The sequence below is a fragment of the Phalaenopsis equestris genome, unplaced genomic scaffold (genome assembly GCF_001263595.1).
Source record: "Phalaenopsis equestris unplaced genomic scaffold, ASM126359v1 Scaffold001269, whole genome shotgun sequence".
NCBI classification, from domain to species: Eukaryota; Viridiplantae; Streptophyta; class Magnoliopsida; order Asparagales; family Orchidaceae; genus Phalaenopsis; species Phalaenopsis equestris.
The window spans coordinates 283,692-297,389 of record NW_018165708.1 but is presented as its reverse complement, the minus strand read 5'-3'; the positions used below and the strand labels follow the sequence as shown (position 1 = coordinate 297,389).

The 13,698-nt window shown below is 35.0% G+C and overlaps 1 protein-coding gene across 1 annotated transcript in view; it reads left to right on the top strand.

Moving 5' to 3' along the window:
* Window positions 1–6,092: 6,092 nt before the first annotated feature.
* LOC110033725 (putative lipase YDR444W) overlaps window positions 6,093–13,698 on the top strand; it is a gene marked incomplete at its 3' end in the record, with an annotated part of 19,211 nt that continues 11,605 nt past the window's right edge. Inside the window, exons 1-2 of the mRNA XM_020737785.1 lie at window positions 6,093–6,414; window positions 7,991–8,135. Coding sequence (XP_020593444.1) covers window positions 6,267–6,414; window positions 7,991–8,135 — 293 coding nt within the window. The remainder of the gene's footprint in view (window positions 6,415–7,990; window positions 8,136–13,698) is intronic.

Below are 13,698 nucleotides of genomic sequence, written 5' to 3'. Positions count from 1 at the left end.
TATATATATATATATATGAATTTGTATCATTTTAAATTATTATTGTCTTTCTATCGAAGAAAAGGCTTAGATTTATAATTTATTTATTTTTAATAATAGTGATGTGTGTCGAAACGTCCTCATCAGTAGAGTTATAAGTTTAACGTCTTAGTGTTGCATGAAACCCAACACATACTCAAATAATTAAGGAGAGGTATGCAGGAGGAGACAACTCAATTTTATACAAAAAACCTTAAAAAGAGGAAAACCCCATGAGACCTAGCCCGACCTAGCCCAGTTAACATGATACACTATAAATGGTGAGTACACAAGTTCACTCTTCTCCAAAATTAGAGAAGATAGAGTTATAAAGTTGATCATCGTAAATATACAATAGTATTTCATTGATAATATTCGTAATATGGTTGTGATGAATACAGTTCTTAGTGATAGTAGGATGCAAGTGTCATAGACGGTTGCTATAGAGGCAATAACCACCATGAATGTTCTAAATAGTTGAAGCGACATCTTATCTTATATGCCGCAGATAGTAGTTAGTCGTGTGTAGTAGTTAGCCGTGTGTGTCATAGATGGTGTCATAGATGTTAGTTGTAGTAGTTAGTCGTCCTTGTCAAAGATGGTGTCATAAATGTTTAATAACCCATGGTAGTAGTTAGCCGTGTGTGTTATAGATGGTTGCTTCAAGAATGTCGAATGACCACATAGACTGTAGTAGGAAGTCCCTTATCTCCATTGACTTCAGGTTTCTCTCGAAATTGTGAAACCATAACATGTCAATTAGAATGAAGAGGTCATCTCTATTTAAAGGATTGGTCGGGAGCCACTTGATCTCCTTGTCAATAAGAGCATAGAGACCGTTCGTCTAAACACCACCTCCATGATTGTGTGAGAAAGCTCACTCAGGAAGAACCGACCCCACTTGCACAGGAGGAGGGAGCAAGTTGACATCAGGGATAGGAGCATTTCCTTCCCTCCAAAGGGCATCACTCTCCGTCCAATTCTCAACTCCTCTTCCCTTTTCAAAATCGATCTCAATAGAGATCAGGTGGGAAACATGACTTGCCTCTCCTCATCCCCATAAAGATATGAACGAGGCCTCCTCATCACCACCAAAACACTGATGGGCCTCTGGACTAAAAAAGGCTAGGCAATCAGTAGAGTCCCCCTTGCTCCCTTTCGAAGAACCAAACAAATTACACAAAAGGTAAAAAAAATGTGTTTTTCACACAAACAAACAAGAAAATAATTAGCACCAACCTTCATCGTCCCCCTCGGCCGACCTGATTTTGTCGAACCGACCCTGGCCTCTGCCGAGTGAGGGATGACCACCTCTCTGCTAAAACCTCTTCAAATCCACCCTCTCCCCAACAACTCTCCTAAGCAACCTCCTTATGGGCAGCAGATCTCCACAAATACTCGGTCATGATATCAACCTAATCCAAACAAATCATGTGTTCAATCACGTTGGGTCAAGTTACTGAAATAAAGAGACGTGCTTGCCCTCAATCAACCCCCTGTATTCTTAAACGTTCCCTTCATAAGTTTTCACTTTCTTCACCTCATACTCTGTAGGAGAAGTGCAGATCCCCCATTCGTCCACACACGAGGCAACCAAGAATTTTGTCTTCCGGTCCTTCACCTTATTCTCAAGCCCCATCAATTGATTGTTAGTACTGTCGGAGAACTAAATATATCTATCACGACCAACACAGGATGAAAAGAAATTATTTAAGAGTTTGTTCAACCACAGGTTTTTCATACTAAGACAGAAGAGCACATTGGTCATGATAATGATAATTGAGGTGGGAAGGATGTGAGCAAGGATGATACTATAATGATTCAAAATTGACAACAACTCTTGACAAAACGACAGCCGAAGACCCATCTTAAAGTGAGCTTTATAAAAGACAAGGTCGAGAGAGCAGGTCGAAGATTTGTAGGATCCAAAACACAACGATTCTAAATATCTTTATGTCTGCCGCAGATAGGACTAAAACCTCTGTAGCAGGAATATAACCAAATGATTTCTGAGAGTATTTCTGAACCAAGGAATCTATGATATTATGTGAGAAAAAATAAGAAAAGAATAGCAAAATATGGAAGCCAACGGAAAAAAGAACTGAAGAAAGAAAAGGAACAGAAGCTCTGAACGATTGCACGACCTATATGTATATAAATACGAAAAGAGATACCTAGGAAGCTAAAATCCCGCCAAAGCTACTGATGTGACAAAACTACACGTCACCCAAATAAATTAATCATTACCATAAATAGAAAAATAAAATAATTTATTTTATTATTTATTTATTTATATACATAAAAGAAGGGGGAACGTTGCGGGAAAACCTTGGTTACACATGAGGAAGGAAAATTATAACTAAGAGACTGTTCGCAGCTTCGCCCGAGACAAACCCTCAATAACAAATTCATTCATACATAAACTCACCACCCAACCTGAATAGGTCATTCTGGATATCCCTATCTGAGCGGTGATGGCCTCTCTAACAACCAATAGTTCTAAACAAAATCATGTCACTTCCCCACGATCGACAAGCATCTTACCTTGAAAAACCATGAGTTCCTCGCACAGTGCAGCAAAATCTCTCATCACCTGGTCGACACTCTAAAGAACTTCAGTAATTGTTTTAGTTTGCAACCGTCGGACTACAACCCACCTCCCTGTTGTTTCAAATTCCACCTGTTAATCTATAGCCTTGTTGTCTAATTTCTAATCGTCGATCTAGCCAACCTCCCTATTGTTTCAACTCCCACTAACTGACTTGCAGCCTTGCTTGTCCAACTTCCTGTCACTGGCCTGCAGCCCCCCTGGCAGCCCAGCTTTCCAACCTCTAGTCACCGATCACCCTAACAACTCTCATCCTGCTCCATTGTCAATCCCAACCTCGCCTCCGCTACCCACAAATATCCTTATTCAACACTAGTCGAATATTACCAATTTTTCCTTATTTTTATTTATGTTGGAATCTTAGTTGTAACCCCAACCATTTTACTTAATATTATTTATTTCTGTTGTTGTGGTTTGAGTTAACCCCGGTACCCTTTAGTTTGACTAATATGATATGATATATATATAACTGTAGTTATATAATGAAGAAATTGCTCCTCCATCTCAGCAAGGCGGTGAAGTATGAAGTCAGATGAGACACGGCGCCCCCGGTCACCTCCTCCTCCCCCCTCGTAGCACCAGAAGAAACTTGATGGTCTGCACCCTGACCTCCAACACCCCAACCTTCAACACCATGATCCTCAACATCTAGCTCGGCATCTTGCTCCGGTGCACTCAGTTCTACCATATTCACTCTCCCTGCGGTAAAATATCACGTATTCACTCCCTCGACCACAACCTGGTCTACAAGCGCTGTGTCATCCTCAGGACCAACATCAGTATCTACCAGTACAACATCGAAAGTCAATACTTCAGTTGTTGCACCAAAAAAATAGAGATGAAAAAGGCTATTCAAGCTACATACCAAGAATCTTCCATCATTCATATGTGGTGTAAGAAAAAATGTCCTCGTCGGCTTTCCCTTGTCCTCCTCCTTCAGAAGAAAGACCATTCTTAGTTGATCAAAGCCATGTCTCGGCCCCAGCTCCCGTCTCCTTAGGACCACTCTTGGGGATCTTGATCCCATCTGGACAGATAATCTCCCTCCTGCAACAGGAACACTCACCCCTGACAAGTGTCTCATAGGATGATCGTCAAGATTGCCTCTAGTTTGTCCTGCAGCCCTCTTATGGGGTGAGCCTACATTGAAACCGAAATAACCAAGTCGGCATTCATGATCACTGTCACCTGGCTTGGGCATAGCTCTCTTCCTGCTCACCCCTTTCGTGGATACCTCACTCACAGACTTATGCTTCACATCCAACTTACGGGCTTGTTCACACTTATCACTCATGGCTTTGAGGAAGACACTCTTATCAGAAGGCGACATTCCTCTAGACATCACAAAAAAATATGAAAAGAGAAGGACACGTGACAAAGGATCTAGAAGAGATGGAGACGATGCAAACCTCCCTTACCCCAAATTCTATTTATAATGGCCAAGGCACGAAAATATAGGAAAGTCCATTACTGTGCAATAATGTCATTTAATTATTTCATACATGTTAAAAAAATTATCTTATCCTCATGTATTATACATCTTCTGAGTAGCAAGAGAATTGGAGAACTTGATATGTATATATATATAATATGTTAGAACAAATCTCAAGGCAGATGAACAGCTCAGGAAGAAGATGTAAACGATAAAAAATAGTCTTCGATGATCGTTGTTTGGCTTAATATTGGAAAGAGAAGTGTTTTGATCGAACGATTGGCTAAAGGTGCCAAGAGAAGCTCCTACAAGATGGTAATCAGCTTTCAGGACGATCGATCGATAGCACTCTTTCAGACTAGATATCAAACAAGTCAAGACTTACCAAACGATCGACAATTATCATCAGTCAAATCAATCCTCGATCTTATTATATGTGAATAACTTTATAATTACCAAAAAGTCCTCCTAAAAGGTTAATGCTATGTACTTTTATAATGTTTTGACCTATGCCTATAAATATGGCCCATGTCATGAATAAAGTAAATTCTTTTTTACTGTTCCCTACTGTGCTCTCTCTCTTTCTCTATCTTTCTCCCTCTCTCTCTCCATTATCACTTCCTAGCAGAACATTCTATTCCTTGGGCGTGTTTCACCGACACTTTTAGATTCAACACATGTATCGACCAATCCAACGAGACTCACATACTATGCCAAAATATATATCTTATAATACCACATAATTTTTAAGCATTTACAAATTTAGCACCTAAGCTAAGAATTATACATTTATATCACTTAAATTATGCATTAAAAATATATTTTGAGACTTTTCAAAGTTTGTAATAATGATATTTTTTATGTCATACAAAAGATTTAATTGTAATAAAGATAAAAATTAAAGTTTATGCATTTTATCTACAAGCATTTACATATATATCACTTCATTTCTATGTATTTAAATATCTAGCACCGAACCTTTATTTTTTTTTTCATACAAAATCTTTCGTGTCAAATCAAAATAATCATCATTTAAACTTTTTCAAAATAAAACACACTTCTTCGTGCTTATATAAAGTGACATGTATGTAATAATTGATGTTTAGATATTAGACATGTGAATAATAAGAAGATGGATCATTTAAATCTTCCTCTCTCCCTCTCCCTCTATCCCAATTACATATCACTCAATTTCTATGTATTTACATATCTAACACAGACTTTCATTTTTAATTTTATTCTACAAAAATCCTTAATATCACATAAAAATATTATTTTTTAAACTTTTTTAAAATTAAAAAAATATATATTTATTATGTCAAAATGACTTGTTCTTTGAGGATAGCTCGTGTATAGCTCTTTAAATAGCTCATGCTCGATTTGTTCGCTAAGAAAACAAGTTGAATACAAATACTTTTTTTTTCGCTCGATATATAAACAATCCAAACACGAATAAAGATTTGTTCATTCATGTTTTGTTTGGTTTATTTTTGGCTCGAAATAATACGCATTATATATATATAGTATTGTTTTTAAATAATTTAATTGACTACAAGACTAAAATATTTATAATCAATTAACAATACTAATTAAAAATAGAATAATAATATATTAAATTATATTTAAATGAATATTTTCATATAAATAATAAGATTTAAATCTCATATTGCCCATAATATCCTATGGTTGTGTGCTTAGGGTTGTCAAAATGACTTATTGTTGATGAACAACTCTTATTCGATTTGATAAACAAACAAGTCAAATAAAGACAAAATTTTTGAACTCAATATATAAATGAGTCAAACATATACAATGATATTGTTTAACCAGCAGAGTCTAGACTCATTCAAGCTCACCTCGTTTACATCCTTAGTGGCCACGTGATTAGGATTATTAAAATCATTCTTTATTCTTGAATAACTCATATTTAATTAGCTAAAGTGGCTCTCATTTTTCACCCAATGAATCATATGCATCTCTCTCTCTATATATATATTCTCGCCCGCCCGTTCTGGATATGCAAAACCAGTACACTTCCCGCTGATCTGAGCGTCGAAGGCGACATGACGGTTGGAGATGATGTCATGAACTCAAAGAAGACAAAGAGTGCCAAACTCCAATGGAAATCGATATACGTAGATAAATGAAAGAGAGAGATCCCTACACTACTTCCTGGCATTGTTCCCAATTTGTCCCCTCTTCCATAGGATGGCGTGCGCGCCATCTCTTGCCCATTACCGTAGTTATCGGTGCACCGCTGTAGGCAACAAGATTAGGAGAGGTAGGCAGGCGTCTTGCTCCATTTATTGTTCCGATTGCTTCGGAACTCCTTCGCGGCCTCGCGAAAATTTTGCAGGTCTGTTTCAGTGTTTTTCATCTGTTGTTCGGTTTTATGTTGGAATTAGGGTTTAGAATGTGGTGGTTCTGTTTGAGATTTTATTTATTTATTTATTGTGAAAAACGGGGGTTGGGGTTGAAATTAAGGTGATTTGAGTACTTATGAGACTGATCGTATTGTTGATGAAGGGCCAAGAATTTTGCGGGTTATTTGGTGTGGGAAAGTATGTCTCTTGGTTCCTTGGGACGAAGTGATGCAACGGTTGGTTTTGATTTGAATGTTGGAGTTTTTTGATTTTTGCTGGTTTCCTTATTACAAAAGAAGGATTGGAGTGAATGTTATTGGAATTTTGGTTTTTGCTGGTTTACTTGTTAAAAAGAAGGGAGGGGGTGAATCTTCTTTTTTTTGAATATGCAGTTCTCGGCTAGATATTTGCATTAAGTATTAGTCTTTACAGGGTTGTTTTTCCATCTTTTTATTGAATGCTTTGTATTCGTCTAGTTTTTTACTTGAGAAGGTGCATCAAGTAATGCTTTTTAGATACTTTTTTTTTATGCTTCTTTTGAATATAATGTATTTTGGAAGTTTCTCACTTGAGGTCACTTCATGCTTAGATTATGCTACTATCAATCATAAACTTAAGGTCATTAAATCAATAAATGTTGAAGGATAGATTGTTTCTTGCAAGGTTAATGAGGCTATGGAATAAGGCAAATTGGTTCATTTGTTCATCTTCATCAACTATAGATAGTAGAAACAATATGATCTTTGAACTATTAGAATGTGATTATAGCCTCTTTCTTTAAACATTCAGCATGTCAAAGTTTTGAGGGAACATACTAGTGAGTGATAGATAGAGAGTGATTGTGGTAATTTTAATCCTGTTTTGACTTGGGACCTTATTAAGCACTTTTCCTTTTAGAATTGATGCCTGGCTTACATCTTTGCAATATTTTCATCGAACAAGTTTTTTTCTTAAGGAGAAAAAAAGGTCTGTATATCCTGAATTCCATTAGGTTCTTTAAAAGTTGACATGTAAAGTGGAATATGCTCTCATGTGGCATGAAAAGGTATGACACATGATGAGGACTTCCTCAAAAGAAAAGTTTGTCTTAATATTTCGTTTTAGTATCATAGTTTTTATTGCAAATATTTTACAGAATTTGTATTTGTTAAATTATGGTATGTATTGACATGATTTTTGTTTCACCTTCTTTGATTGTTGTTTTGTCAATCACATGTATACCTCTTAATATTTTTAAGTTTTATCTTCCGGAAATATTTTCAGTAATCTTTTATTATTTGCAAACTGGAATCACACGTTTCATATCATTTAAATATAGCAGAGAGGCCACATGTCAAATGTTGAAGAACATTTTGAAATGAATTGGATCAGAATAGGCTGACCTAATTATTTTCTTTTTTTAAATGAATAACTGGTTGGAAAATGTTTCATGGATATTCATCAAGAATCTTTCTTCGAAAACAATCAATCTCTTGGCACAAAGGTTCTGGTGTCATCTTGACTTAGAAGCCAAGTCATATACTTGTAACAACTTCTATGTTGTCAAAGTGTTGAGATTTATCCATGCAGGATTAGGTATTATCAGCTATGATCTGAGTTTGGGATACCATACAATCGGTACAATGGAAGGAGGAACTACAACTCCATACAACATTTCTAAGGTCAAGCATGGACCTGATCATCTCCTTGTCCTTGTGCATGGCATATTTGCGAGGTAATTTACTCGTGTAGAGGTGCTTCATTGATCTATGAACTCACCTCTTTGTAATCAATGCTCACTGTTGTGAGTAGTCTTGTTATGTCTCTCAATCTTTGTGAAGGAAAATTATTATTTTAGAAGGCTTTTTTTTGTATTTTGTAATGCTGAAGGGCTACTTTTCTCGTTTATAGTATCAAAATGCTTTCGTGTATATTTTTATAATATTATTACCCATAACCTTAACTTCTTGTTGGACCTGATGAATGTAGTTAAAAGGATGAGCTTTTGCTAAACATTAGGACTTTGAGTTTAGTGTGTTGTTTTAACACACAATATTGGTTGTGTATGCATTTTTTCATACTTACAACATTCTTTCAACATGTATCACATGATTAAGTGTTCAAGCTCACTCACCCTACCTACCTAATTTTTATTTTCATTCCTATGCAGTAGTATGAATACAAATTTTTAGTGAATTGCACATATTGTTTCATTATCATATAAAAGAGCCCCTTAATTTATATTGAAGCTAATTTAAATTGAATGAATAAACTTTCATGGCAATGGATAACTTTGTTCTTTTTATTAAAAAAATGGATGTTGTATCCCCATGATTCCATGTGGATTCTATCAATAAATTTTCACTATGTTTAGAGGTGTCAAAAATTGCCGAAGTCAAAAACTGACCCCGACATGCCAACTCAACCTGGACTCAACTAGAAAAAATTGAGCTAAGGTTGACCTGATTAATTTTTAGGTTGAGGTTGGGCTAAGAATCCTAACTGGTTTAATTTTTTGGGGTCGTATTTGTGTTGACTTGCAAACTCAAAATTGACCTATTAACTTGAAATTGACTCGACATAGCCCCACAAACTCGAAATTGACTCATGATTGACCTGAAATTGATCCAAATAATTATTATGTCTTATGTTAAATTGGTTATAAGGGTCAGGCTTGGGCTTGTGGGTTGAAGACGTGTCCATTTCGAGTTGGACTCTACCCCATTTAATATTTGGGTTAGGTTTGTATCATGTAATTTCAAGTCGGTCAATTTTGGACGAGCCCTAATCTGAACTGCGAGCTTGATTTAACACTCCTATTTATGTTAACAGTGATGAATACAAACACTCAGCTATAGATTAATAGCATGATAGCACAACCGTGTATGTCTAAAGTAGCAAGTAGCTCTAACTTAAGCAAATCTTCAAAAAATGCTTGATTGGAACAAGAAATTTGACGGGCACCATGCAAGTATCTCAAGTTCAATGAAATCTAATCCATGTAAAGAAGTGGTAAAATTAGTTAATGTTTTGTTCATTTTGTAAAGAATCTTGATGTTGTGTAGCTTTCAATTTTTCTATGAAATTATAGGATATTTGTTACAAAAGATATTTCCTAAATATTTTCAAAATTACTTGTAATTTTTAGTTTTGTTTTCTTGCTCTTCATGTAAAAAAATTTCGAAGCCAAAATGTCCATTATTAGTTTCTATTTGGTGATTTATCTTGAAAATTTTCATTGAAATATGCCTAGCTGATGCACATTTAGCCATGGAAATAATTCTAATAGATAAGTTTTTCAAAGCACTTGATGAGCCAGTTCTCTAACATTAAAAAATCTTAAACTATTTCAATTCCATAATTTTATTCTCTCCATTCTTTTTTTTTTGGTTAAAATTCTCTAGCAATAAATAACCTGCCATAATGTTGTGTTGTGAATGTCAATAACATGATGCCATCAACATTCATAAATTGCCATAAAATTTCATCTTCAGAAGAGATATCCATACTTAGGGTTGTAGCAAGGAAAACTATAACATAAATTTTATTTAATGAACATTGACTCAAAACCAGACACATCTAAATTTATCCATGGAAAATATCCTGATAGACAAGTTTTTCAACACAACTAGCAATCCAATTGTCTAACTCTCACAATTCTAAATCATTTCAACTTTATAATATCACTCTTTGAATATTTTGGTTCAAAATTTGTGGTACATTTGCTGCTATAATGATGTTTATCAATTGTCAATAAAAATAATCTAGCTTGATATTCAATGTTCAAAAAATTGCCATAGAAAATGCACCAAAACAAGATATATCACCGTGCATTTGTTGCTTAGTGCACATCAAAATTGGAGTTGCATTGATATTATCTTTTATAGAATTTGATGTTTTTCAAATGTCGACAAAAATAACCTAAATTGATATTCAACATTCAAAAAATTGCCATAGAAAATGCACTATAAGAAGAAATATCATCGTGTATTTGTTGCTAAGTGCATATCATAATTGGAGTTGCATTGATATTATCTTTTATAGAATTTCAAATCTCCAATTTTGATAGACTAAAAAAAGATTATCATTTATGTCTAGATTTTCATGCCATCAAGAATCTAACATGAAGCTCTCACAATTCTAAATCTTTTCAACTTTATAATATCACTCTTTGAGTTTTTTGGTTCAAGTTTTTTTGTTCCATTCGCTCCTATAATGATGTTTTTCAAATGTCTATAAAAATAACCTAGCTTGATATTTCAAAAAAATGCCATAGCGAATGCACTATATGAAGAAATATCACCGTGGACTTGTTGCTTAGTCCATATCAATATTGGAGTTGCATTGATATTATCTTTTATAGAATTTCAAATCTCCAATTTTGATAGACTAAAAAAATATTATCATTTATGTCTAGATTTTCATATCATTGAGAATCCAACAAGAAGCTTACAAAACATAGCTCTTTTTTAGTGATTGGTGTTTACTTCTGCATCAAAAAGAAGTTGTATATCATTAGATCATTTCTCAGAGAGTTTCTCATGGCTAAATTGCATTTTAGTTAATATGGCAGGCCATTTAGAGAATAATAAGATAATGTTTAGTTGAGTTGATATTTATTGCTCCTCACTGAATAGGAATGTTTAGAAGTTAGTGGCCATTGTTACACTTGCAAACAAGCCAAAGCCACTAAACATGGATTAAGGAAGTACGTTGCATTACTTATTCCTTATAGATTTTTGGAGAACTTGTTAATCTTATGATTACGAGAGGGCATGGTACTATTTTTTTGGTTGTGGACAAATTATTTAGATGGATTATTTTCTACCCTTTACATCACACATGTTAAGAGTCTTTTTATGGAGATGGTGAGATTGTGTGGTCTACACTCCACCATGTGTTAAATACGGATGTGAGATTTGTTTCCTATTTTTTGGAAGATATTGTAGTGGAATTAAGGCTTTGTTGTTGTTGTTGTTATCTTGGAAGATATTGTAGAAAATTTTGATATAAATATAATTTTTTCTCTGCCTTCTACTCTTAGATTGATGGATGGATGGAAGTTGTTAATAGGATTGTTGTGAGTTTATTTGGGTGCTTAGTAGAAAGGAGTTTCAAGAATTTGGATCTTCGTCTAACCACGCTGAGATAGTCTATGGATAAAATTCAAAGAGATCGAATGATGTGGCTATCTCCTTGAATCTTATTTTTTGTTTTACATATATGAAAGATTTTCAAATCCTTCACACTAAGGTGAGAGAATAGCTAACTATAAGTAATGCAATATATGCTAAAAAGGTAAATCATAATCATATTTTTCTTTTGAAAAATATGAAGAAGGTGATCTTGTTTTAATTCGTATTTGCCTTGAAAGATATCAATTCTTCAAATATAGGAAATTACAAGTTAAGGTTTTTGGCTCATTCAAATTATAACAACTTTGGACCTCAAGTGTGTAATCTTAAATTGTCATTTGACATATTAAATAGCTAAATCTTAAATATTGAGGATATTATATTTCTTGAGAGAAGTCAACCAACCTGGAAATGTAGTTAGCCCTTTGTAAATAAACCTTTTTAACCAATACTAGGTATCCTTACCATCAAATGTCTTTGATGTGTATTTTCAATCAATAAATGTTTATAAACAAAGTTTAGGATCAAGGATTTTTGATCAAATAAAAGAATGAGCTAGCTATTGAGGACATCTAGGCCACAGAGGAAAACTTATAAAAACGGAAACCAAGACTTGTTGAAGAATACTTAAATTTCAACGCTGTATGCAAAGATCAAATGGGCTTTAGAGGCGTTGATGCATAACAACAAATTGTTGTGGCTCCACTATGGGATTAAGACTAAGGGCCTGTTTGGCGCAGCTGCAGATTCTCAGCTTTTCAGCTGCAGCTGCGCTGCCCCTGGAAGCAGCTGTGGGGAAGTTGACTGTCTGTTTGGTGCAGCTGTGTGAAAAATGTTGTGAGCCAGCTGTTAATGTAAAAATGACCAATCTGCCCCTGTCTGTTAAACTGTTTAAAATATTTCGATTTATTTGTATAAATATGGGCTTAATATACATCAAGTTTATAAAAAATATTATTTTTTACTTAATTAAATAAAATAAATGGTTTTCAACATTCACTTTATACACTTTTTTTAAAAAAAATGTAATTTGGAGCACAAATAGGTTTAAAATTTTTTTTTCATCTATATATCAAAGTATATGAATATTAATCCATCTATACAAATACAAATTTACAAACATATTTTATAAGCATAAAATGTAAAATACATATATGCACCTTAAGCCACTAAGAAGTCGTTTTTTCTTACATAAAAACGTAAGAACTCATACAGTTTCTTACATCCAAAATAGCACAGAGTACAGAAATGTCACTCAACCACTGGCTAGGAGAATCAGAATGAAAAAAAACTGTACAAATACGACCACGACGAGTAGCATGATGGTAGTGTTATTTCGAACAATGACACGTTGTAGCTCCCGTGTCTGCCCCTCGTCGTCTGGAACTCGCAAATCACTAGCACCGTCATCCTCTGCATCAGAGAAACTGTCCGCCCATCGGAAAAATCTGCATTGATCGGCAATGCTTCGGGGGCATGTATAAAACTTCCGACCGTAGCTATGTGCCTGCCGTGAGGTCAAAAGTGTGGTTTGCAGGCCACAATGACAAAGCACTCGTCGGGGGGTAGCAGACATCCTGGAAGTCATTTTTTCCTGAAAAACAATGCAGTATAAAACATAATTATTACCATATTAGGTAATGAAAAAGGCTATCATCAAAATTGAAATATATAAACCGAAATAAAAAAACGCAAACCCCTTCACAAATTGTGTTTGCAGCAGATCTGAATCGAAGTAATCAGTCTCCAACTAATGAGGCAGTAATCTCCTCACGAAGGGCTTTCATTTCACTCGCACCTTCTCCATCTTTCGTGCAAATTGAAGCATTGTCGTTCTCCTCTGTTGGTAGAGATTGACCAATGCGGTATTCATAGGCTTCGACAGGTACTTCGTCATCATTGACCTCAACACGCTCGAAGTCAACATCAGCTCGAGTTGGATGCCGTCGAATATAGTTAGTGAGGGCCATAGTGGCTAACACTACCTGCACCTGTTTTGGAAATGGATAAGGTGGCATATCTCGTAGTATTACCCATTTCTTCTTCCAAACTCCAAAAGTCCTCTCAATAACGCCTCGTAAGGATGAATGTCTTCTATTAAAGACCTCTTTTCTGTTTCTCGTACGATTGCTGGCTCTCTGAAAATCTGGAAGATGATACCTT